Source organism: Dasypus novemcinctus, chromosome 4 (assembly GCF_030445035.2).
Source record: "Dasypus novemcinctus isolate mDasNov1 chromosome 4, mDasNov1.1.hap2, whole genome shotgun sequence".
In the NCBI taxonomy this organism is placed as follows: domain Eukaryota; kingdom Metazoa; phylum Chordata; class Mammalia; order Cingulata; family Dasypodidae; genus Dasypus; species Dasypus novemcinctus.
Window position 1 is genome coordinate 164,681,395 of NC_080676.1, and position 26,103 is coordinate 164,707,497.

At 52.8% G+C, this 26,103-nt stretch overlaps 1 protein-coding gene across 2 annotated transcripts in view; it reads left to right on the plus strand.

Annotated features, from left to right (window-relative positions):
• The window catches only part of PKNOX1 (PBX/knotted 1 homeobox 1), an 81,071-nt gene extending 58,635 nt beyond the window's left edge, over positions 1-22,436 (plus strand). For both annotated transcript variants that reach the window (XM_058296293.2, XM_058296294.2), the window contains 5 exons: positions 2,886-2,983; positions 8,509-8,637; positions 11,601-11,677; positions 14,622-14,794; positions 19,267-22,436. In XM_058296293.2, coding sequence (XP_058152276.1) covers positions 2,886-2,983; positions 8,509-8,637; positions 11,601-11,677; positions 14,622-14,794; positions 19,267-19,478 — 689 coding nt within the window. In that variant the 3' untranslated portion in view covers positions 19,479-22,436. The remainder of the gene's footprint in view (positions 1-2,885; positions 2,984-8,508; positions 8,638-11,600; positions 11,678-14,621; positions 14,795-19,266) is intronic.
• The last annotated feature ends 3,667 nt before the right edge of the window (positions 22,437-26,103 follow it).

A 26,103-nucleotide genomic window follows, 5' to 3' on the forward strand; every position in this document is an offset into this window, starting at 1 on the left:
AAGGCACTTGACAAAATACACCATCCTTTCTTGATAAAAATACTCCAGAAGAAAGGAATAGAAGGAAGCTTTCTCCATATGGTAAAGTGCATATATGAAAAACCTACAGCTAGCATTTTTAGTTAGTTTAGTTTAGCATTTTAGTTTTAGTAAAAAACTAAAAGCTTTCCTGTTGACATCAGGAACACGACGAGGATGTACCCTGTCACTAATGTTATTCAATATTGTGCTAGAAATTCTAGCTAGAGCAATTAGCCTAGATAAAGAAATAAAAGGCATCCAGATAGGAAAGGAAGAATAAAACTTGCACTATTCACTGATGATATGATCCTAAATCTAGAAAATCCTGAAAATTTCACAACAAAGCTGTTAGAACTAAGAGAGTTCAGCAAACTGGTGGTATATAAGATTAATACATAAAAATCAATAACGTTTCTATTCACTACTGATGAACAATCTGAGGAGGAAATCAGAAAAAAAGTCCCATTTATAATAGTGACTAAAGAATCAAATATTTAGGAGTAAACTTTAACCAAGGACATAAAGGACCTGTATTCAGAAAACTATTAAACATTGCCAAAAGACTCTGAAGAAGACTTAAGTAAATGGAAGGACCTTCCGTGTCATGGACTGGAAGACTAAATATCATTAAGATGTCGACTCTGCCCAAACTGATTTACAGATTTAATGTAATTCCAATAAAAATCCCAACAGCCTTTTCTGCAGAAATGGAAAAGCCAATTATCTAATTTATTTGGAAGGATAAAGGGCCCCAAATAGCCACCAATGTCTTTAAAAGGAAGAATGAAGCTGGAGAACTCTTACTTCCTGACTTTAAAGCATATTATTTAGCTATAGTGGTAAAAAAGAGCATGGTACTGGCATAAAGACAGATCGACCAGGGAAACCAAATCAAGAACTCAGACCCCTGCATCTATGGTCACATGATTTTTGACAAGGCCGTTAAGCCCTTCCAGCTGCGCTAGAACAGTCTGTTTAACAAACAGTGCTGGGAGAACTGGATATCCATATCCAAAAGAAAGAAAGAGGACCTCATCTCACACCACATATAAAAATGAACTCGAAATAGATCAAGGACTTAAAAATAAAAGTAACACCCATAAATCTCCTAGAAGAAAATGTAGGAAAACATCTTTAAGATCTTGTGGTAGGCGGTAGTTATACCCAAAGCACAAACAACAAATGAAAATATAAATTGGACCTCTTCAAACTTGAAAACTTTTACACCTCAAAGGATTTTGTCAAAAGGGTGAAAAGGCAACTGATTCAATGGGAGAAAATATTTGACAATCACGTAACCGGTAAGAGTTTAATATCCATGATGTATAAAGATATCATACAACTCAACAATAAAAAGACCAAACTAGCCAATTAAAAAATGGGCAAAAGGCTTGGGAAGACTGTTGTCCAAAGAAGAAATTCAAATGGTAAAGAAATACATTAAAAAATGTTCAACATCACTAAAGATTAGGGAAATACAAATTAAAAGTACAGTGAGATAGCATTTCACAACTATTTGATGGCCACTATTAAAAAGTCAGAAAACGGTGAATGTTGGCGAGGATGTGGAGAGAGAGGAATGCTTATTCCCTGTAGGTGGGACTGTAGAATGCTACAGCCACTGTGGAGGGCTGTTTGGCAGCTCCTAAGGGAGCTGAATATAGACTGGCCATGTGACCCTGCAACACCACTACTATGTATACACCCAGAAGAACTGAGAGCAGAGACACGAGCAGACACCTGCACGCCGATGTTCGCAGTGGTGTAATTCGCTGTTGCCAAAAGTTGGAAACAACCCAGGTGTCCATCAGCAGATGAATGGATTAAAAAAAATGTGGTGTTTACACATGATGCTATATTAATGCAGCAGTAAGAAGAAATAAAGTCGTGAAGCACGTGACAACATGGATGAACCTGGAGGACATCATGTCGAGCGAAGCAAGCCAGGCACAAAGGGACAAATGCTCTGTGATTGTGCTCTTACGAACTAAATATATTGTATAAGCCCATGGAATTAATAATTAGAATATAGGTCACCAGAAAATAGAATGAGGCTAGAGAATGGAAAGCTGTGGGTTAATTTGTGCAGAATTGGTTAAAAAAAAAAAGAAAGATTGTTTGGAAATCTTTGGAAATGAATAGAAATGGTGAAAGACAGTGTGTGTAACTAGCAGAGCTGTTATTTGGGTATGACAGTGGTTGAAAGGGTAAGTCTAAAGTCATTTGTATTACTAGAAGGAAAGCTAAAAAATGTAACATGGCATTATATAACATAGTGAAACCTCATGTAAAATACAGGTATAGATGATACTGTATGAGATTGTTTCTACAAAATATAAATACAAATACACTAGAGAGGAGGAAACAGGATAGCAGTTATGTACGGCACAGGTAGCACAGAGTGATTGAAAGTTGAAAGTTTTGTTTTTTTATCATTATTGGAATAATGAAAATGCTCTAAAAATGATTGATGTGATGAATGTACAACTCTGGATTTATGCTTTATTAATATGTATCAATAAAATTGATTTTAAAAAAAGAATCTCGAGAATATAAATATTTATCATCCAATCCCTTTTGCAGACCCTTTACCATGTAGTAATTGTAGGGAAAAGTAGAAAGGAGGCACAAGCCAAAGGAAGGGAGGGTGCTGGCGCTGGGGTCTCTTGTGGGGTCTCGCCCCTCGTGGGGAGTCTTGGGGCGGGGGACGAGGCACCTGGCAGCGCGGTGAGCACCTGGAAGGGCTCACAGAGCTCGTCAAGCTGGGGAGGTTCTGGCTCCAGTGGTCCTTTGAGACGGATGGAGTATAAATCACCAAGTCCGTAACCCAGGCGTAATCTTAATTTTTCCTGATTTCCTTTGAGGCGGCACCGTGTATCAGCCCGTGACGGTGGTCACTCCGCAAGGCCAAGTCGTGACCCAGGCACTGTCACCCGGGACCATCAGGATCCAGAACTCACAGGTGCAGCTTCCGTGGCCCCGGGAAGGTCCAGAGGGCGTGGGCGCGGGTGTGTGTGCACGTGCATGTTTACGGAGGAGTTTACGGAGGTGTGTGCGCGCGCGTCTGCAGGTGTGCACGCCTGGTCGCGCCGTCTCCCCCATGTCCTCATTTATCTCAGACTAGCTGCTCCGGTGTGTCTGAATGGTAATATTTGATTTCATTTTCCTTCTTCATCACTCTCACTGTAGAACGTTTGCAAAGTTCAGAGAAGTGTAAAGAAGCAGGGGAAACCACCCGTAATCCCACTGTCCAGAAGCAGCTCCTGTTAGGCAGCGTTCGTTTTTGAACTGTGCGCGGTTCCGTGTCGAGTGGGGCCTCTGGCCGTGTGCACCTGCTGGCAGCCTCGCCCGGCCTGCGGGGTCCTGCCTCCTCTTCCTCCAGAGTGGGCCGGCTGGGTCCAGAGCGGAGCAGGGCAGGAGACTGGTCCTGGGTGTCCACGCAGAGCTCATCCCTGCGCAGGAGGTCAGAGCGGCGCGCCCTGCTCGCGCATGGGCAGCGTGGGGCTGGCTCCACGGCGGCTGTGGCCAGTCTCCTCCGCGGGCAGGGGAGGCAGCCTCCCGAGCAGCAGAGGAGAGCAGTGGCGGGAGATGCCCGGGCCTGGGATGGTGCTGCCTGCTCGCTGTGCCTTTGTCGTGCCTTAAGATTGAATTTGCCAACCTCCCGCCTCCCTTAATCTCTGGGCTTAGAGGCAGCGTCTAAATATCAGTTCTTCTTCTAATTCCCACCTTAACTCTTTGCCTTTGACCTCACGGGCAGTTTCCGCCTGCTCCCTGACAGCTGTGCAGGCCTTGGTTTGGGAATGCTGGCACTCTCCTCCAGAGCAGATGTGTGGGCGCCTGCGAGCCGCCGGCCCTGCCTTTACCCAGGGTAGGGCTGGGGGGGTGGGGGCCTCCAAGGGGGCGGGGAGGGCGGGCCGGCTCCCCCCAGATGTCCCCACAACGCGGGCCTGAGCACACGCGGGCCTGAGCGCACGCGGGCCTGAGCACACGCGGGCCTGGGCACACGCGCGGGCCTGAGCACACGCGGGCCTGGGCACACGCGGGCCTGGGCGCGGGGGCGGGGAGGGACGCGCTGGGCCAGGCCTGCCTTGGTTTTCCTGTTGTGGCCAGCCACGACGTCCTGGGGCTGAGGCAGGGTCCGGCTGTGCAGAAGAGTCCTGGGCGTCAGAGGCGGGCGCAAGGGGCTGGTGAAGCGCGCGCCGTCCCCTCTCGAGGGGGAGATCCCTGCTCCAGGCCAAGGAAGGTCACCTCGTTAAATAGCAGGCCTGAGCACTGGGTGCTTTATAAAGGAAACACTTCCAGAACATTACTGTCACGACCCCCACTCCACCCCGCAGCTAGAGTCTGGCGCACACAGCACCCCTGCTTGCCGGCCGCGAGGGGCCGTTGTCGGTCCCAGGGCTGCTCGTCGTCCCCCCCAGGTGCCTCGGCGTCCAGCGCGGCGGACCTGGGAGGCAGGCCAGCCGCACCATTTCTCGGAGGGCCTCGGTTGCCTTTGAATGAAAGTGAGGTTTCCTGTGTGCTTTCGTTAGAGTTTTAGGCTGCCCTGGCCCCCTGCTCCTCCTCTTTTGGCCGTAGTTGGTGTTCTTGCTGTTTCAGGTAATGAAGGTGAGCGACTCAGCAGTGAGAGAGTGCCACGTGTTTGAGCCTGCGTGAGTTTTATCAGGAAGACCGTTGATCCCCACCATGTCGCGTGGTCACTCTCTGGCATCACCTTTAAGCCAGGGGTGGGTTTTATGAGTGGGGGCGGCGGGCGCGGGCGGCAGTCCCACTCGAGTCCCTGTGCCCTGCCCTGCTGTTCTCCCCCGCCAGGTGGAGGCCTGTCGGCCTGGCTGTGGCACGCCTGGGGTGGGCTAGCTGAGCGTCCACACCTGGGCGAGGTGGCGGCTGGGGTGTCAGAGGTGGGATTTGGGCGCTTTCTAAAGCTTCTTTACAGAAAAGTCTTTGGCTATTACTTCTAGTATAAACCCATCAAAAATTCTTTTGAGGAAATGAGTAATAAGCAAGGGTGGAATTTCATCGATCCCTCTCCCTCTTCCCCTGCCCTCCCTTCGCCCAGTGTGTTTGTACCGCTGCCACTCGTGTAGTCGAGGTTTTTGACACAAGGTTTCTGCCTCTGTTTTAGTCTTTACAGTTACTCCTTTTGGTTTTTTGGTCCAGTTGGTACATGCCCCACAGTGCTGGAGGGCTTGTGACCCTCAGAACTGTCCTCGGCCCGCCGCACCCCCACCCCGCCTCCGTCAGGCCTTCGGCCAGTCCGTTTAGCCCTGGTTCCAAACACCACCCCTGTCGCTGAGCCCCAGTTGCTTGTCACGGCTGGTTACAGCAGCCCAGCGCGTCAGCCTCGCCGTGGCTGTCGGCCGTGGTCAGTGCAGAGCCGACGGGCTGCAGAGCCACCAGCACGGGCTCCTCTGGTTCGAGTGCTGGTTTCCGCTGGAGTGAGTGAGTGTGTCTTATTTCCATTCTTAAGTTCTCGTGGACTGGATGGCAAAGTCCTCCGTGTCCTCCCCAGCCTCTCGACAGTCTTCCCTGTGGTCCAGCTGCTGGACACCCTCCCAGTGCCAAGCCTGTCCTCCCTGGGTGCTGCCCCCCTCAGGGCACGCCGACGCCCTCGGCTTTCCTCTGACGTCCCTTCTCTCTCCTTCTGAGGTGGAACCCGTGTCCTCCACTTTCTTGGCTCTACCCCCTCGTTTGGGTGGAACACATCTTTGAAAACTTCCTGAGAAAATACTTATGGCAACAAAAATTTTTTGAGATGCTGCAAACCTAGAAATGTCTTATTTTGGTCTGTTTAAGTGCAGAATTCCAGAGCTGGGAGGGCAGCCACTCCTTGTTTTCTAGTCCTGGAGTTGCTTTTGAGAACCAGAGCTGCTCCTTCCCCATCTTTTGACGCCCTCTTTGAGAGCCTTCTTCTTCTCAGGTGATCTGGGGTTTTGAGGCGTCTTCATGTGCGCTGGTTGCTCCAGGCCCTCTGATCTGGATTTTCTTCTTCAGTTCTGAGAAATGTTCCCATATTAGTTCTGTGAGACCACCCCCACCCCCCACCCCCAACACCGTCTTTCTGGGGCGCTTTTTAATAGAACCCTAGACTTCCTGAACTGATCCTCCTGATTTTTGTTTTCCCACATCTACTTTTTCTCTATTTTCTTAGAGATTTCCTTTTACTTTCCAGTCCATGCCCTGAGTTTTTAAACTTCAGGTATGTTCTTAATCTCCAGGAGCCCATTTTGTTCCTGTTTTTCAGTATCTGCCTCTTCTTACCTCCTGGCTCCTCTGCACCCAGAGTGCATCTGCCTTGGGCTGTGCTCTTGGCGACGGGGCTGCCAAGTGTTGGGGCCCTGGCTGTCCTGTCGTGTGTGGATGTGAGCCCCAACAGCGGGCGCCGCGAGGCAGGGCCATGCTGGCCAGCGGTCCTTTGCGGCTCCAGGCGCCAGCTGCGGCGGCCTCGTCCTTCGCGCTCCCTCCAGTCCTGACTCCCTGGTGGCTGCTCCAGGCATGAGCCTGGCTGCAGCTGGGGGGTCTGCTGGGGTCCCCCGTTGCACATGAAGGCGTAGCCCACCCTTCAGCCCTGCCCCACATGCCCACCTGCTCGCTGTGCTGTGTACCTGCCCCGAGTCCGCTCTCTCTGGTTCCAGCTGGGGGGAAATAACCCCATAACCCCCTGCAGGCGAGGAGGCAGGTCAGTTGTCCAGCTGCAGAGAATTTAAGGGGAGGGAACTCCTGCTGCGCCTTCCTCTTCAGTGGACTTTGACACCCTTCTGCTGCTTTAACCCCTGCCTCTTCTCATTCCCGGGCTTTCCTGGGGGTCAGCCGGGCAGATGGGCCAGTCTTCTGCCCACCTGTCAGGCTCTTTTCCCTCTGGACCCTGAACCCTCCCGTCAGCCCCCACTCAGCACCTGCTCCTGCCCGCCAGGCCAGTGACCCCCCCGCCCCGTCCCTCTCGGCCCAGTGTCCGCTCTGCCCCCCCTTCAACTCAGTACCTGTTCCCACCCCCCAGTCCAGTGACCCCCCCACCCCGTCCCTCTCCGCCCAGTGTCCACTCCGCCCCCCCTTCAACTCAGTGACTGCTCCCCCCACCCCAGCCCAGTCACCACCCCCCTGTCACCCCCTTCAGCTCAGTGTCCATTCCTGCCTCCCCCTTCAGCTCGGTGACCCCTCCCGCCCCCTTCTCGGCTGCTGCTGTGTGTGTAGTCGCTGTCACTCTCCATGTCTGCTTTAAGCTGCACAAAAAAGTCATCACTGAGGACGGCCCCAGTTGGTTAAGAGCATCTTACGTTGACCTTGGGCAGATCGGGCAAACGAGCTGAATTCGGCCCTGATTCTTCAGAACTGGTTTTCCAAGTTCCTTTCCATTGCTGCCCTGTACAGGCTAGCTTGCACGCACAGCAGCTCTTCACACAGGAGCGTTTGCCCTCGGTTCCTCACGAGCAGCTGAGGCCGTGGAGGCTGCAGGCATTGGCACCCTGGCGTGGCAGCGGCCTTCAGCTCCTCAGGGTCCAGCAGGCCAGTCTCTGGGTGCTTGCACACTGGTGCAGAGCTTTGAAGAATATTTCAAAAAGGTGTAAATACAGACAAGATAGTGTAGTAGGAGTCTCTCCAAAGTAAATTTCCAAGCCCTTTCAGCCACATTTACAGTATATGAAGTTGGCCTGTAGAATTTTGAGTGCTTTTACTTATAAGGTTAGACTTGTGTGTAAGTCCTACTACTAGCTGTGGATAGCGTTACGAGAGGCTGCCACGCCCGGGGGCTCTGCTGCCCGCGCGGGGGCCCCGGCAGGGAGGACGCGCCGCGGGCCGAGGCCAGGCCTTTGGGGCTGCAGGTCTCTGCGTTCTGGTGATAATACATTTATCTGAAAGGTGTTTTGCTCATCCTTTCCTCTTAAGACAGAATCGGCAGGATGTAATGTGTCCTGCTCTCGGGGACTGGCGTGCGGGCAGCGTCCCTGGGCCCTGAGGATGCCACAGAGCCTGGCCTCGGTGCCTTCCCTTCGCAAGCCCTGTCTGTCCGCCTCTCCGCTGTGGGCTTCTTTCCTCTCTGCTCAGCTGGCCCGTCCTGCCCTGGCCCGTGACACTTGGAGCTTCCCTGCCCATGCTTGTTTGTCCCTTGACCGTTGTTTCCGGCTGGGAAATCGGGCGTTATCGCTTGTATCACTGAAGGAACGCACTCGAGAGCGGCACGGAAGGACCGTGGGGCTGCCCCTGTGCAGACTGGGGGACTGGGGAGGGGCACCCGCCCGTGTGACTCCGCCACCTTCCTCGGCTCCATCGTGCCACCCGCCTTGCCAGAGCTGAGACCACGGTAAGAACTCCCAGTGCCAGGGAGCCGTGACCTCGAGGAGCGAGCCCACAGCGTCCACTCTGTGTGCCCACTGTGTTAAGTCACTCCGCCCAAGAGCTGGGTTATTTTCTCCAGCTGAAGTCGTAAGCTACTTGGGTATGTCGTATTGTGCTATTGCTTTCTAACGTTCTTTTTCAATTGTTTAAAAGCTTCAGTTACAGTTAAACCAAGATCTCAGCATCTTGCATCAAGATGATGGCTCATCTAAGAATAAAAGGGGCGTTCTGCCGAAGCATGCCACAAACGTGATGCGGTCTTGGCTCTTCCAGCACATAGGGGTAAGAGCACGAGTGGGTTGCAGTCAGCAGGCTCCACCCAGGTGCCTTCTCCCTGGCCTGTGTTTCATGGGGACCGTTGTCAGCTGGGCCAGCAGGCCCTCGGGTGCCAGGGTGCCCACCTGGGTGAGCGGGGGGGCACCAGGGGGGAGGACCTCGCTTCACAGCCTGAAGGTGCGACAAGGGGCCCCTGGCTGAACGGGAAGGGGGCGCTTGCAGGAACTGTGCAGAGGCACGCGGGGGCCGTGTGCCCCGGGGTCAGGGTGCGCGGGTGTCGGCCAGTCAGAGAAGCAGGCGTAGGGGAGCAGCCTTGCACGAAGCCTCGAAAGTGGGTGAAGGTCTTAGATAGCAGATCTGAGAGGAAGGCGCGACGAGGGAAAGGTGCCGCGGTGGCATGGCGCGTGTGGGCAGAGGGTCAGCCTGTGGGCTGCGTACCGGAACAGTGAGCCTGGCCCAGTGGCCGTGCCGGTGCCCCTTGTGCCCTTAGCAGGACTGGACACGGCCACCGAGTAGGAGCCCTACCTCCTCTTGCCAAGACACCTCCAAAGGTCAGAGGGGCTGGCGTCGGGGCTGCCGGGAGCCTCGCTCGTGAGCAGGCAGCCGCCACGTGGGGGAGGAGCGAGGGTGGGGGCGTGCACAGGGTGCGTGGGGCCTGGGAGGGGGGCCGCATGGCACCCAGCCCCCTGATGCCGTGGTGCTTTCAGCGGTGGTCAGGGGGCAGGGTCAGAACGACGGCGGCTGGAGCAGAGGGGCGCGGGGTGCCGGACCGCCCCTGCGGGCTGCCGGGCGCCTATGGTCCAGCCTCCCTGCCAGGCCTCCTGGGCGGCTGCGATCTCCCAGCCCTTCTGGCCCTCGCTGTCCAGGTCTGATCGTTTCCCTGTACCCCACTGCCTGGGGGCAGCTCCCAGGCCGCCGGGCTCGTCCCATCCCTCTGGGCAGTCCTCCCTCCCCACTGCTGGAGTGTCTGGAGATGGCAGCTGCCACGTGGGCTGTGCACTGGCAGGGGACGCAGCACAGCCCCGGGAGCGGGAGAGGACCCCTGCGCCTCCGCCCAGTGTGCGGCCCCCTCAGCTTCTCTCTGCTCCCCTCCTCGGTCTTGGGTTCTCTTCTGCCTGTTCCCCTGGGTGCAAGGCCTTCCGCAGGGCCCGGCCAGGGCGAGGACAGGGTGACCTCTGACCAGCATGGAAGAGCGCTTGTGCAGGCGGTGTTGGGAGCCTGCACCTCACGCGCGGCCTTTCCCTAAGCCCACCGCTTCTCCAGCAGCACGGGCGTTACGGTGGTGGAAAATCAATTCATGTATAAATGGGAGCATGTCAGTTTTGTGAAATGTTGCATAATTAAATAGTTAATGAAAGCTACGAGCACTAGGAAACTTAAGGTAAATTATAATAAGTGAAAAGATAGAACATACATACTTTTAAATGTATTAAGATCATTACAGCCAACAAATCTATCTGTGACACAATGATTAGAATACAATACAGAGGAGCAGGTGTAGTTCAGTGGCTGGGTGCCTGCGTCACACAGGCAAGGTCCGGGTTCAATCCTCAGTATCTCCGGAAAAAATAAAAAGGAATACAACACAGATACATGTTGGAATTGGGCAAATGTATTTCATGTTAAGTTTCTGTTAACACATTTTGATAGTTTCTAAAATAATAAACCCTATTTATGAAGTTCAGCTAACAATGCCATGTTTTTCTTACCTCATGTCCCTGAAGGAACGCCCCCCACTCTGATTTTCTTGATCTTCTAGGACTGGGTTGTTAGAGGGCAGGAACCGTGTTTACCTTGTGCCAGCCCCCGACTTGGAGCCAGTGCTTAACAGCAAGTCAGATGGCGCTATTACAATTAACTCCGTGCTTTGAAGAGAAAAAACAGCCAAGTGCGGCGCTCCTCCAGGTGGCCCGCGGGGACCGCAGGGGCTCAGCCTCGCCCCGTCGCGGGGCCGTGTGAAGTCAGAACAAGCTAGCGCCCCCCCCCCGCCCCCGGCTGGTGTCACCCGCCGGGTGCCCGTCAGGCACCCATGAGTCCCGAGCAAGCATCTTCGCTGTGCGTGGGCTTTTACGGGAAGTGTCTCGTCAGTTTCCACGTGCGGACAGAACGGTCTCTAAGACTGCTGGTCACCGCAGACAAATGATTTTCCTGTGGTACTTCTGTGACTTTTGATATTCACTTCCGGTTTAATTCTGTTTTTTAAGTGAAATGTTTTAATCACATGTGAAACGACCAGCACGCCTGCCCCCAGCCTCAGCGCTGACCGGGGACTGGCCCTGAGAGAGCCCTGGCCATGCCAGCACCGTCAGGCTGGTGGCTGCCGCGCCCACGTAGCCGCTGCCACCCGAGGGGGCTGGGCGCCAGAGCAGCTGCCTGCGTTTCCCGCCTTCACCCCCGCAGCCCCCTGTGTGTAAACCCTATGCCTCAGTTTCCTCCTCTGTAAAATGAAGGCGTGGCAGTGTCTGCCACACATGCCTGCAGGTGAGGAGTGGGTGACTTCCTGTCGCCTGCCTGGGGGTAGAGACGGGCCGTCTTGCCTGCGACAGCAGCTTCACGGGCCAGGACTCGGCTATGGGCGCACCGCCACCGGGTGCAGGTTATTGCTAGTAAGTTAGGCTGCAGCGAGGTTGGCACACACTGCAGATGGTCTCAAGGCGCAGCCAGGCTGGCTGCTGCTGCCCCCAGCAGGTGGTGGCAGTGCTCGTTGGCCTTGAACCTTGAGATGAATCGCAGCTCCCGGAAGCAGGCGCCGTGTCGACAGCACTAGCACGCGTCTGGGCGCTGGGAGAAAAACTCCATTCCGTTTTAGGCCTTTCCAAAAAACAGCAGTGACAGTCTATTTATAAGATTAAAACTAGGTTTTGGTTATAAATCCAATTGATATGTATCAGGTTTTTACTGTTGATTGTGTACTTCTGTGTGGAAATTTTTATATCCTTTTTAAAAACCGAATTTCTTTTTATTTTTAGCATCCCTACCCAACAGAGGATGAGAAAAAACAGATTGCTGCTCAGACAAATCTGACACTACTCCAAGTTAACAACTGGTGAGATGTAGCACTTTCTGAAATCGTGCCTCTTGCTCTAGGAGAGCAGTGGGAGATGCTAGCACTAAGTAATAGTGAAACATGGTTGACAACAAACGAGTTCTTTGAGCCGCAGTACTCTGTGGACAGAGGCCCGAGGTGTTGGCAGAGCGCTCAAGGTACCGCACGTCCACCTCCAGCCTTGCACTGCGTCCTCACCATGGCTCTGCAGTGGCACCCGAGGTGTCTGACGACGTGGAAGGGGCTTCTGCAGTGGGACTGTGCCCTGGCCTCGGGGGACTCCCTGCTGCTCACCCCCCTCTCAAGGCCCGGTGCAGGGTCCCCGCCCCCCCGGCAGGGCTCGGAGTCCTCCAGGGGTGCCGGGCCCAGCACGCGTGAGCAGACGTCCCATTCCTGCCAGAGCCCCAGGTGCCGGGACGCTTGGAGCACGACCCCTGTTTTTCCGCACGCGCGCTCACAAGGGTGATAAATGAAGCGACGGGCTAGAGGCGGAGGCGCGCTTTGCTCGTGGATCGGCTGCCTGGTTTTTATTCCCTTATTCAGATGTGGAAAGCGCCTCAGCTTGGCGAGGTCGCCTCTCACAGCAGAGGGCAGGCTTCGGCCACCTCGACGCGTTCTTCCTTATTTTAATTACATTAAAACGTGGACTTGAAGGTGAGGTGGGCCCCAGCCTCAGGGGTCAGTTCTGCCTCTTCTGCCGCTGCGCTCGGAGGAGTCGTCCGGACGGTCCTGTCTTCTTGCCCTGGAGCCAGGACTTTTTGTTTGGTCGGCGTTGGGGCAGGGTTTCGGGAGCTTGGTTGCCGTGCCGTTTGTTCGCGAGCGTGCTCTCGGAGGCCTTCGTGTGGTCTTGGGGTGCTCTCGCATGTCCTCGTGTGGTCTTGGGGTGACACCCACGCTCCACTCAGTCCCGGTGGCGACGGGACTCTTCGGCTCTGACTCTTGGTGCAGAGTGACTTGGCATCGCAAGGCTCTCCTGGCTTTCCTTCACTTTTGACTTCCTTGCTACTCTATGGTGTTAGGAGAATTGTCTTATCTAGAAAGTTTAATTCTGACTTTTTAAAACTAATAACAGTGGAATAACATTCCTTTTCTAAGTTCTAAAATCATAAAATATTCTCATTAACATTTTCAGGTACCTTTACTTTTTGTGGCTTTCTTTTTATATTTACAGAAATTATATCTTGGAATGGGATTAAACTCACCCATATTAGCTTGTGCCTCTGCCTAGTAGCAGTTCTGAATGGCAGGGCCTCTGGGGGATCAAAATCCAAATATAGAAAAATAGCAGTGGGACCATCCTTCCCAGGTATACAGCGCTGTCGTGATTTCTTCTAGGCTCAGAGTCCTGTTTTCTAGGTCATGCTTGTGTTCCAGAGATCAAAAATTTACTGAAATGAAGCATAGTGGTATGAGTCTAGCTCATTTATATAATGAGAATGTGTCCGAACAAAATTTTAGAGGTTCTTGACTCTTACCATTTTAAAGTTGAACAACTTCTCAGAGTAGATCCAGTTCTAATTCTGTTTTGCAGATGAGGGCATCAGTGGTGAGAAAAGTTGTTAGTGATAAAACCGGGAGGAGAATCTGACTCTAAAAGCAATGCTGGTGTGTCCATCCCACCGTGACTGGGGCTGCTCGCGACCCACCGAGGGCCGGCTCTCCTCCTTTACCGTGCGTGAACCCAGCAGGAGGCCAGCTAGCTCACCACTCCCACTGCCGAGAGCAGAAGGCAGGAAGAGCTCACGAGGGGGTTGGCGTCACTCTCGCTGCTTTGGGTTGGGGACAGGTGTGATTCTGCACCGGCTTCAGGTGTGACGGAGCTTTTGTGGGGTGCCTGCTGCTCGGCCCCCCATCATGGTTCCTTCCTGTAGCGGAGGGGTGTGTGGGCAGGTGCAGCGAGGGCACGCACCCAGGGCTTGGTCAGCGCCCTGGCGGCAGGAGGTGGAACCCGCCAGGCCTCCCTTCCCGCGTTTCCCCTTGCCCTCCTGCCCACATTCGAAGACAAAAGCTGGGGCCCTGCGAGGCGTGGGGAGGGAAGAAAGTCGTCTTTTCTCTCCACGTATTCGACAGTTATTCTTCATATTAGCTCCGTGAGACCGTGTGCAGCCTAGCTCACCAGCGGCACTCTTGCGCGGTTTTCTTTTTCTGTGGGGCTGTATCACGCAGTGGGCTCTGAGTCTTCACGAGCAGCAAGGTGGTCGGGCGCGGCGCTGAGGACCCAGGCGTCGTGCTAGCTCTGCGCCCGGCACAGTTGAAGACTTGGGGTTTCGGTGGCTAAGCTGCAGCTCCTCACTGGAACAGTCTCCTTACAGGCGAAACCTGTAACTCAGGTACAGGCTGTGGGGCGAGCTCAGAGGGGAGCTGGCCCTCACCTGTTCCCGTCACACCTGCGCAGAGCTGTGCTGCTGGTTTCCAGCTAAACGCAGATGACCTGTATGTCTCAAGCATGATTAGACTATAGGAGATCACCCATCATCTCCCTGTCTGTATGTCTAGCTGTCTATTTAGTTTTGCTGCTTAAGTGTTTTTCTCCCTTAGAAGATCAGAGCAATTCATAAACATGGAATGACTCAGTTGAGGTGGTGGAAAAAAGTCAGCACAGAATTGTTGGTCCTTTTCAAAATTAATTCTTTAAAAACAGCATTGCCCTGCATTTCTGGACATTCAAATTATATGCTTGTCATTGCTCTCAAATATTTCTTATGAGAGAGAATTTGAATTATTTTTTTTAGTACAGTGTCGTAAGAAGCTTGTGGATCCTGCCAGGAGGTCTTTATAAATGCAGTTTCCCAGTGCCACCGAGGGTACAAGTGGACACAGAAGAACACACAGCGAGTGGACACAGCAGACAATGCAGGGGAGAAGGGGAGAGAGAGAAATAAAATAAATCTTTGGGGGAAAAAAAAGCCGTTTTAATATAAGTTTTTCCTTTGTCAATGCTTAGGTTCATCAATGCGAGACGGCGAATTCTTCAGCCGATGCTCGATTCCAGCTGTACAGAAACTCCAAAAACAAAGAAAAAAACTGCTCAGAACAGACCAGTTCAGAGGTTTTGGCCCGACTCGATTGCATCAGGCATTGCACCACCACCCGCAAATGAGCTCAACATGTCGGAAGGTACAGCCGGAAGGATGCGCGAAGCCAGACCACGTGGGGCAGGGGCAGGGGCAGGGGCAGGATGCACAAAGCCAGACCGCACGGCTCGGCAGGACACGCGAAGGCAGACCGCATGGCTCAGGGCAGGACGCGTGAAGCCAGACCGCACAGCTCAGGGCAGGATGCGTGAAGGCAGACCGCACAGCTCAGGGCAGGACGCGCGAAGGCAGACCGCACGGCTCAGGGCAGGACGCGCGAAGGCAGACCGCACGGCTCAGGGGCACGCTTCAGGCCACGCAGTGGGGGAGACGAGCGAGAGCAGCCGGTGCTCCCCTGAGGCCCCGGTCGCGCTGTGGATGGGCGCGTGCACTTCTCCGTGTTTGCATCTGGAGCGCGAGGAAGGCCCCACGTGGGGCGGCGCCTCCTGGGTGCACCTTAGGGGACTCCGGAACTGCCCTGGCGAGGGCGGAGTGCGTGTGAGCCCTCTCTCTCTGAAATGTGTGTGTGTAATATGTACGGAATCGTTCCTGTTTCTCTGTATTCCATCCTGTTTGTCCTTTGTTCCCTGATTTTGCTTTCCGTCCCCCTCCAGACGTGGGGGCAGAGGAGGGGCGGGCAGTGTTCCCGCGGTGGCATGCGTCCTTGCCGGCCCGCGCAGCCCCCCTCGCGGACTCCCTTCCACTCCTCCCTCGCTGGGCCCATCCACTGCATTCTATGAGCGCCTTTCACTTCGCTTGTGTCCTTCCACATTCAGGTCGTCTCGTGTGCGAGCATCTGAAGTGTTTAGAGATGCGGCGCTCCTCGGGCTGCGCCCTGCTTGCTTTCCCCCTGCCCTGTACCTGTACTCAGCTGGGGAAGTTTGGGGCCATTACGTCTTCAAGTATGTTTTCCAGCCCTCCCTGCCTCGGGACCAGGTGCCTCTCTGCAGGCCACGTCCTGCCTCTGCACAGTTCCCAGACGCTGCTTCGGTTTGGGGTCTTCAGACCATTCTCCTTCGGTATTTCATCTTCTCTCGATCCCAAACACTCTGCGCTTCACCTCAGAAATGATACTTTTCATCTCTAGAAGTTCGATGTGGGCCTTTTTCCCCATGTCTTTCAGAGCCTCTATAAGCTTTTAAACATCCAGTGCAGTTGCAGCGACCCGGCTAAGGACTTCCTCTGCTGCGCCCTGTGGTCTCGGCTGCCGGGTTAGTCTTATTGTGGTTGCGCCTCCGTAGTCGCCTCCTGTAACCTTTGCCTGGGTGCCGGGCCCCGGGCCCTCCCCTGTTGGGTACCGGGCGCTTCTGTATTCCTCTGAATCTTCTTGAACTTTGTTCTGAGGCGCGGTCAGTCGGAAGGGGCCTTGCTTCTGTGACTCTTTGAGCCGGTGCGACTGAGGAGAAGGCCTTGGCGCACGCTCTACAGGCCCGAGGTGACGTGCGCTCCAGGCTGACAGGTGCGCTCCCGCCGCTGCTCCCGCCACTGCTCCCGCCACGCCTCCAGGTAGCCCTCTGCCCTGCTCGGCAGCCAGCCCAGAGGCAGGACGGGCTTCCCCCTCGGTGGGTTGTTACCCCACTGGCCATTTCCATTTAAGCCATCTTGGGTGGTATTATATATGCTGATGTATTAAAACGTAAGTTTTCCCAAGTTGTGGTCTTGTGTCCATACTGAAATGATGGATATTTTCAGTGCGTGTTTTCTCTCCTAATCCAAGAATGATTCAGAAGAGCATTCTTCTTTCTTTCAGTCAGGCAGTACCTGTCTGCTGGAGAAAGATCAGACAGGAAATCCTTCTTCCATCCTGACCTCCCATCTTTTCCCCCAGATTAGTGCCAGTTTCCTGTATGTGCTTCCAGGGTATTCTGTGAATAGGCATGAATGAAGGTCGCTGGTAAAACTCAATCCAAATAGTAACATGTTGCTATAATTCTGTCTCCTCTTGCTTTATTGTGGCTCGAAGACTTTTGCAGAAGAGTTGATGAAGGTGTGTGCTGCTGAGCTCGGTAGCTGCGCAGCCTCACGGTCCATTGCTAAGTGGACGCAGTCTGTGCCGTTTGTGGGTACTGAGGCTGTTTCTAGACCTCACCTCTGGAATGTTCTCTCTGTCATCAGTCTTGAACACCATTAAAACGTGTCCAGGCAGGGCTGGGCTTTTTGGAGGGTAGTTGGTTGCTTTTGTTTCTGTTTTTACTTAAACACTAGTTTTTACTTTTCATTTCTGTTTTTACTGCATTGTGGCCTGTGTGATTCCTGTGTTTTAGAATCTGCTTACATTTGGTGACTTAACAGCCAGGGCATTCTTGTGACAGCTTCGCGTATATTTAGAAGATCATATATTGAGTCTGGTGGTGTATATCAAAGTGGGCCCCACCAAATCCCTGTTTCTTCCTTACTTGATCTATCACTGTGAAATATGCCCACACTCCCCATCATAACTGCACCTGTATTTGTTTCCTCGTTTTTGCTCTGTAAATAATTTGGAAGCTTTATTGTAAAGTACATGAAGCTTTGCGATTTTATTGGCATAGTTTCCATGCTTGCTCCTTTTCATGCTGGTGTTAGTCAGCCCAAGGGGGCCGATGCCGAGCACCAGAAGCCCGTGGGCTTTTACGAAGAGCACTTATGGGGGTAGAGGCTTGCAGTCACCAGGCCCTAAAGGTCCAACTCAGGGTACCGTAACAGGTACTCTCTCACCAAAGTCTCTTGCCGCAGATGGCGGGCGATGTCTGCGGGGTTCAGCCTTCCTCTTGGCTTTTCGGGTTCCAGGGGCCAGCTTCTTCTCATCTCGCTGTGGGCTGGCACAGGGCTCGGCCCTCTTCCCAGGGCTCGGCCCTCTTCCCAGGGCTCGGCCCTCTTCCCAGGGCTCGGCCCTCTTCCCAGGGCTCGGCCCTCTTCCCAGGGCTCGTTTCTTCCTGGGCTCAGATAGTCAGCAGTAGACTATCAGCTGAATGGCTCGTCTGTCTTCCTGGGGCCACAGGATCCTCTTCCGTGTCTGTCGAACTCTGTCTCTTTTCTCATGTATCTGCTTCTGTCTCCTTGATTGAGCATCTGTTTCTGCAGCCCACCAAGGGGGCGGGCACTCAACTCTGAGTTGCCCTAATGATGTGTTGGAATCAAAGCCCTAATCGCAACATAATTTAACCAGAGGCATCTCAGCGGAATCTAATACAATAAAAGGGATCACGCTCAGTGGAATCAAGTAGTTTACAAACATGATCTCTCTTTTTGGAATTCATAAATAATCTCAAACTGCCACAATGCTTTTCATCTTCAACTCTGTTTTGACTGATATTTCTATTTCTCACCTGCTTTCTATATGCTAGCATTTCCTGGTATAAGATTTTTGTTTATCTTTCTAAAATATCTGTTTTGTTCATTTTTATTTTAATTAATTCATCATTTATTTTGGAGTGTGTTTTTGCATAACAACTTCTGTTAACCCCTGTCTTGGGGTCGCTGAGTTCGCTGGAGGGCTGAAGCTCACACAGGTGTCGTAGTGACGGGTGGAGAATGCCTTCTATGCCTTCTACCCCCCCCCCCCCCCCCGCCCCCGGCTGTTTCTCCCTATGCTTTTGTCTTGGTAAGGCCCTTCCCAGGACCCGCTGGTGCCGGGTCTCCCCACATCCCTCTGAAGTCTCTGTGGCCTCCACTCTCCTATCCAGGCCCTCAGTCCTCTGCTGAGGCCACATCGGGGCCTCCACCCCCTACGCCGCCTCCGCTGGCTGGGGCAGGGCGGGCGGGCTTTCTCTTCCCGCCTCTGGTCTCCTGGCGGGCGCTCTTCGCTCGTTCTGCACAGCGGTTTATCAGGGCGTGCGGTTGGTATCTGTCTGCTTGCCCTGAAGGGCCTGGATCAGAGGCTGGGGTCCCCCCACCCCTCTTCCAAGTGGAGGTGTTGGATTTGTGCGGGAGGTTCTTCCTGAAAACGGCCATGGCAGCCTTCTGTCTCGACGCCTGTCCACCCTGGAAGCCTGGCCTCTTACCTCTCCCTGCCTTGCCCCAGCCCTCGTCTTTTCTGCAGAATGGCAGCCCCGGGTAGGTCCTCTCCACCGAGGACTGGGGCCTCGCCTGACCGCGCCCTCGCACCTGCATGTTAGTGTGGCTGAGATTTTTGGAGCCAGATGCTCAGACGAGGGAGGATCAGGGATTCCCGAGGCCCCAGCCGTCGGGGGCAGGGGGCACACGGCCTTCCGCCAGGCTGAGCAGCCGGCAGGTCTGCGTTTGCACGGCCAGGGCAGGGCGCTCGCCCGGCTTGCGGGGAGGTTCCGGCTCTCTCCTCCCGCGCCCGCGGGCTCCCCTGGCTCCCTTGGCCTCGACTGCCGTTCGTCCTGGGGAGCTGCGCTCTCTCTTCCTGCCCCCCACTGAGACCTCGTTTAGTCGAGGCCCTCAGGCCCTTCAGTGCTGCCGTGGGCACACGTGGGCACACGTGGGCACACGTGGGCCGGAACGCTCCGTCGGGAGCAGACGCGCCCCCTGGGGAGGGCCTGTAGAGTGATGCCAGCCTCTTCTCCGCAGGGGCCGTCGTCACCATCAGCGCGCCCGTCAACGTGAGCGTGGACAGCCTGCAGTCGCTGTCGTCAGACGGGGCCACGCTGGCCGTGCAGCAGGTCATGATGGCGGGGCAGAGCGAGGACGAGTCCGTGGACAGCACGGAGGACGAGGGGGCCGAGCTCCCCACCACCCACATCGGCGGGCTGGTCCTGGAGAACAGCGACTCCCTGCAGTAGGGAGAGAGGACAGGGGACGGCCTCGCCTGACTTTTTATAGTTTGCACAGCAAACGTTTTACACGCGTTTTATTCCTAGTATGTTTTATATGTAGATATAGAAGAGTGCACTTTTTGTATTTCATAGTAAGCTTAAAGAACGTCTTTGCCGGTGCAGCGACTTCTTTCAAATGTGTGTGTGTGGGTTTTTAAGACAGTTCTTTAAAGGTTTAACTCTAGAGATGTGATGAATGACAGACACCCCTGAGTCCCTGCTTAGGTTAAGGAGCAGTGCTGCCGTTCTCTAAAAGATGATGCAGTTTTCATGTAGCTCTGTGGTTCCAGGCCCTTCTCGGTGGGCTGGTTCATGTGCACAGCCCCATGTATTTGAAAGAAGCTTCTGCACCTTAAACTGCCAGTGTGAGCTGGACAACAGCACACAGAAATAAGCCAGGTGTGGCTAGTAGTGAATGTATGGCGATTTAAAGTACCTTTACGTTCTCTCGTATCCAGTGAGCCTGTTTCATTTGCTATATATAAAAGAAACTCCTATTTTTACCTTGCTGGAATTACTGGATAAAAAGCTATTTTTATAAATTCATTATTAATTGGATTATGACTGTATTGAGGATAAAATTTCTAGAGAAGAAAAAATACATGCTTAGCATTTCAATTTGGAATGTTCTGAATTGACCAAATTTAATAAGCCTGCCCCAAGTTAGCTAGCAACCCATGGTTCTCCACCCTCCCAGGCTAGTTTTATTACTACAGAAAAGAAATATCTATTGCAATTTTGGTATCTTCAAATTTCTGTTTCTATGTAATGCTCAGACTGCATTTTACACTCGATCTAAACACCTCTCTGAAGGCATTTACTAAGTAGGACTTCAGGGCAGTGAGTGACAGTGGCAGCCAGCGATCAGTTAAAAGCCCTTACTGTTTTCCTTCAGTCTAATTTAAATTTGACTGCAGTTGAATGGTTCTCTCTACCGCCTTAGCTGTGTCTTGTTTTAGAGTTTTTTAATTGACCCTGTGTTGTGCGTAGAATGTGTGTGATAAACTAACATGCAGTGTCCTGCGTCCCACAGGCCCAGGTAGGGCAGTGGCCAGCCTTCAGCTCTGCTGTGGTAGCTGCTCTCTGTGCAGGGATGAGGCGGTGGCTCCATCTGTGCCGCCGGGGGGTGGGGGCAGGCTTTCTCCCATGGTGGCCCCCACTCTCATGGAGGGTCCTGGGGTCGTACAGCCCCCTCTAGGATTTCCAGAGCCCCCTCTGACTCGATCACAGGGACAGGGCAAACCAAAAGAATATATTGGGTTTTGTTTTCTTTGGTTTTGATTTGTTTTGATTTGTTCACTTGAGAGTGGGGCTTTTGCTCAAGAGAGAACAAACAGACCACCTTATTTCATTGAGAATTTCTTTCTGTAAACTTGAACAGAATGCCCAACGACATCTTGTTGCTCCGTGGCAGTGCTGCCTGGGAGGGTCATCAGGTGTGAGATTCAACGGCAGCAACTGCTCCTGGACCAAGGCTTCCTCGAGGAACACTTTGAACGAGTGCCGATTTTTTTCCTGGAACTGATCCCTTCTGTCCCCAACATGTTAATTAAAGTTCATGATAGGGCAGTACTTCATAGATAACTTAGAAGGCAGCAAAAAATAAATTTAAATTTGTTTTAAAATATTGCAGGAATTTGAAAAGAAGTTCCTGGCTATTAACTCTTGGCAAGAGAATAACATTTTTAAGCAACTATTGCATTCCTTATTTATAAACAGTTTTTAATGTTTTGAGTCAGGTTTACAAGAGTCTAAAAGATCATTTTTCATTTTATCTTTACTTAGATTCCAGCTTTGTTGGACTCGTTAAAACTAGGACTGATAGCCAGCCCTTCCTCCTCCTCTCCTTCCGTCCTCCCCCGTGCCCTTGTCCTGCCTGCCCCCTTTGGTTTAGCTCTGCGGGCGTGTGAGAAGAGGGCGCGCGTGTGTAGGTTCTGCCCCCACCCCCCAGCAACCATGCCAGGCCGAGGCTGCCCGGGCCGTGCCAGCCGCAGCCAAGCCCTGGGCACGCTGGGGGTGTGGGCGCCCGCTGGACAGCCGCAAGCGGTTTCTCAGCCCCCGATTCTAACGTCCCACATTCACAGGGACAGGAGAAAGGTCATTTAGAAAGGGGACACGTGGGGCAGAGCTTGAGGTCCCTGTCACCGCTCCCCAGGAAAGACTAAGGAACTTTGCCCCAAGCTTTCCAGGGCAAGCCGTTCTGAGTCGCCAAACCACCTCCCAGCCTGTTTGTTGTCAGGTTTGCGCCTTTAAAACATTTCTTTTCCAGTCAAGAGGATCTGAAAGCACATTTGCATTGAGCTTTCATTTTTCAACGATCAAATTAAATCCAACTTGGTTCTTGTTAAATTCTTTCCTCATGAAGGACCCTGTTGAATGTGTTTGGAGACCCGAATTGAGCTCGTGGTGGTTATTCCCGTCTGACTGTTGCGCGAACGCTAGCCGCCTCGCTACCCCAGACCAGCGCCAGCTGACCGGCTAACTCAGCTTTTAAATTCTTTAAATTCCAGGTAGAAAAAGAAGTAGTTACCCAGTAAGCAGTTAAAGTAGTGGCAGCCGGGAGCTCATGGCTACGGAGCAGTGTTGCTAAAAATCAGTACCCCTGAGGGCCCTGCGGGGCCTTTTGCCTAATCTTTTAAGCGCTCCGTGTCTTGCTTGTGGGGGAATGCACAGCGGTTTTTTCTTTAACAAACTCAGATGTACCCAGGAGGTATTTACCCAAGTTGTCAAAGGCCCATCTCTGGCAGTTAGTGACAGAAAAAATTCAACAATCTTCCTTCCTTTTAGTTATGTTTGGTCTATGAAACTGACAATCTTTAAAATGTGAATACTGTAACAATATGTTTTCTTGGATTGTTGTCTTTAAAAGGGATTTTTGTGAAGCAATTGATTTATCGAAGCAAAAAAATTAAAAACAGAAACATGCTTTATGGATGTTTTCTTTCATAGAACTCCTGTCACTGAAAGCACTTCCTTCTTTTCCATTGTAAGTAGAACATTCAGACTGCTGACTTGTTTGCTGGCGGCATGGTGGCTTTGTCCTGTATGCTTTAAAAATCAGGAGTGCCCTGGCATTAGAAGACTCAGATCCATCGGTGTTTTCAAGAATCATTTCTTAGTTTAAATTGCTTGCTTCACTTCATTGGTTTTCAAGAAAAAGTTGGAAACTGGTTTTTTGCTTTTCGTTGTAGTCTTCCATAAATCTAAGTCTCTGGGGAGTCCCGCGAAGAGCTCGGTTCACCAGTAGGCGACGTGCTGCCGTTCCCGTCTCCTCGTGGCGGTGCCTGCCCGGCGCTTGCGGGGCGCGTGGAGAGGCCCGTGGCACCGCAGCTCGCAGGCTGCACTCGGCTAGCACACCTCAGGGCTTTTTAAGGATGGACGTGGAATCCCCTAACTCCTCCTCCACCGCATAGCCAGACCTCATACCCACTGAGCTGTTGCTCCCAGACTAAAGTCTTTTTTTAAAAGGCACTGAAATTGTGCAGCCGCTTCCCGAGACTGAGCTGTCCCCAGCCCTGGGGGAGCTCTGCGCACTGCTTGGCCTCCTGCTTTCTGGTGCTTCTGCCCAACCCCGGGGAGTTTGCGCTGCTTGCACGGATGAGCACTGGGCACCTCTGCAGAGCGCCCGAGCGTGCTCCGTCCATCTCCCTCCTCGAGCTCCCCAGAGCCCCATCGTAGGCCGGCCAGGCTTCTGGAATGCCGCTCTCTCTCCCCTCAGCTCAGTGAGCCAAGCGGGCTCCCTCTGCAGCCTGGAGGCGCCCTAGGCGGCGAGCCAAGCCCTGGAGCCGTCCCCTTCCCCTGGGGTCACAGTCCCGCACTGCTTGTTCTGTTTCCAAAGAGAGTTTCATCTGCTTTGTCAGCAAGGCGGCAGTTCCATAAACATTAGTCCTCGTGCTGGAAACCCACCTAACCCACCTTTTAAGAGGGCTGCGTTTTAAGGACGCGGTTTTAGCTTGGCGGTATTGAGATAGTAGTCCTTAGTACTTCTGCTTTCATATTTTGCAAGTGGAATTATCACTTTAGATTAAAAGGTAAATGTGAAGTGTTTTAATAAAATAACTCTAGTTGGATGGTCAGGACTTCCTGATTGATTGGACATGGGGAAGTGTGGGCTCAAGGATGTCCCCAGGCTCTGGCGTGACCATGGCATGGGTCGCATGTCATGAGCAGATGTGGGGTGACTGGGGAGAGGCTTGGGTGGGGAGCAGGTTTGGAAGGAAAAAAGTAAGAGGATCTTTTGAGCAGGCTAGAGCTGAGACCTCCGAGTGGAGAAGTCCAGCAGGTGTTGAATGGTGAGACTTCCCAGGAAAGAGAGGCAGGCCGGAAATGCTGCGAGAACGACCCGCACAATGGAATCCGGGGCGCGGGCGAGATTGCGGGGGGAAGAGCCGGCCGCGCTCGGGTCTGCGCTCCTAGGAGCTTTAGAGCTCTGCGCGCGGAGACCAGCAGTGAGGGGAGGAGGCGCTCAGCCGAGTCGCACTGAGAAGCCAAGGACAAGTTCCTAGGAAAAGGGGAGAGTTGGGTGTGGGGTGTGACACTTTGAAACTTGTTGTGGACCCCAGAAAAGGGAGCTAATCCATTCCTGTGGGCGTGGGGCCCTTTGATTGGCTCCAGCTGGGGCCTTTGAGCAGATGGCCTCAAGGAGGCGGGACCCAGGGCGGGTCAGGCCCCTCGCTGGAGACCTTTATAAACGGAGGACTGAGAGGAGAGAGGGAGGCCGAGGTGGAGAAGGCCTAGAGGCCGAGAGAGGCCCCCGAGGCTGGAGACTGGACCCCGCGGACACGGGGGCCCCGGGAGGCGCAGAGAGGAGGCCGGAGGAGAGGGGGCGCCGATCCGTGTGCCCGGGGGCCCACAGCCGGGCTTGGAGCGCATCCGTGACTCCGCCTCGGTGCCTCTGGGCTCTAAGCTGCTAACCGGTGAGCTCCCGTGTACGAGCCAACCTGCTTCTGGCAGGCTGCTCCCAGCAGCCTGGAGCAACAAGAACAGTGGGTTGCTGCGGAAGGGTCAAATGAGGGGGTGGCAGACTGGGCACCCAGTGGGGAACTGGCGCCTCGATAAGAGCAGTGTCAGAGCAGGAAGGGCAGAAGCCAGGTGTCACGCGACAGTGTGGAGCTGGTGGAGGTGATGCAGGAGCCCTTCTCTGTTGCCTTGGGGCAAGGAGAGCCTCCTAAGACCTCAGAGCACAAATCAGGACAGATTGGTGGACTTGACCAAATCACAGGTTCCGCACAGGACAGCTGTGGACTGTTAACGGTTAGGTTTGTTATCAGATGTCTAAAAGGAGTAAGGGAGGATCCCTGCAAGTCAGCAAGAAAAAGACGGGAATCCCAGGATTATAGGCAGCTCACTAAAAGGAAAAGCCCGGGATCAACAGGCATGGCGAGAGGTGCCCAGCCTCTCTCTCATCAGAGGCATGGAGATGAGCGCCGCAGCGAGAGGCCACCTGCCTCTCAGGCCAGGGAGGAGGGCCGCTGGAGGGCTTGTAGCTGGCGCGGCCGTCCTGGAGCATGTCTACCAGAACGCGGAAAAGCCAAGTGCGCACCCACCGTGTGGCCCTAAAATCTCCCGCAGGTCCGGGGGGGCCCCGCACAGAGCTGCTCCTTGCAGCCTGCTGGTGGAGCCAGGCAGGGCCTCGCGAAGGAGCCTAAGCATGGAAATGCGGCGGGCGCCTCACTTCGTGAATGGGTTTTTCTTTGTAGCGTGTCTTGTAGTTTTTGGTTGAATGCCAGATATCGTTTGTAGAGGAACAGTAGAGACTAAGGTAAATAGTGTTTATGCCCAGAAATGGGTCCAGAAGGGTTTTTTCTCCCCATTTTTCTGGGATCTTTTACTAATAGAGCCATGCGCAGTTAGATATTTCCCTCTGAGTACTGCTTTGCTGTGTCCCATACATTAAAAAAAAAATTTTTTTTTTAATTAGAGAAGTTTTGGGTTTACAGAACAATCATGCATAAAATACAGGATTCCCATTCATCACCCCACCACAGATACCTTGCTTTGGTGTGGGACATTTGTTACAATTGATGATAGAATTTTTTTTTTTTGTAATTGCACTATTTTTTAACAATATTTACCTTTGTTACAATTGATGAAATATTATTAAAATAGTTCTATTAACATCCATAGTTTTCACTAGGTGTATTTTTTCCCATCTACCACTCTGTTATTAACAGTGTTTTATATAGTCCTTTTACTTTTTTAAAATATGATCTTTATTTTTAAAGAGATTTTAGAGTACAGAGAAGTTACATTGAACGTATAAGGCATTACAACAACAGATACAGGCCATTATATATCCTGCCATAACCCACAGAATTGAGTGGGAGAGAGTGTAAACTACAATGTAAACTATAATCCATGCTTAGTGACCGTGCTCTAAAATGCATCAACTGCAATGAACATACCTCACGAATGAAAGTTGTTGTTAATGTGGGGAAGGGTGGGAGGTATGGCGAGCGGAGCATATGGGAATTCTTTATATTTTTTATTCTCTTTTCTATGATTGTCTTTTTTTTTTTAAGATAAATAGATCACAAAAAAGGTTACATTAAAAAACATAAGGGGTTCCCATATACCCCCACTCCTCCCACAT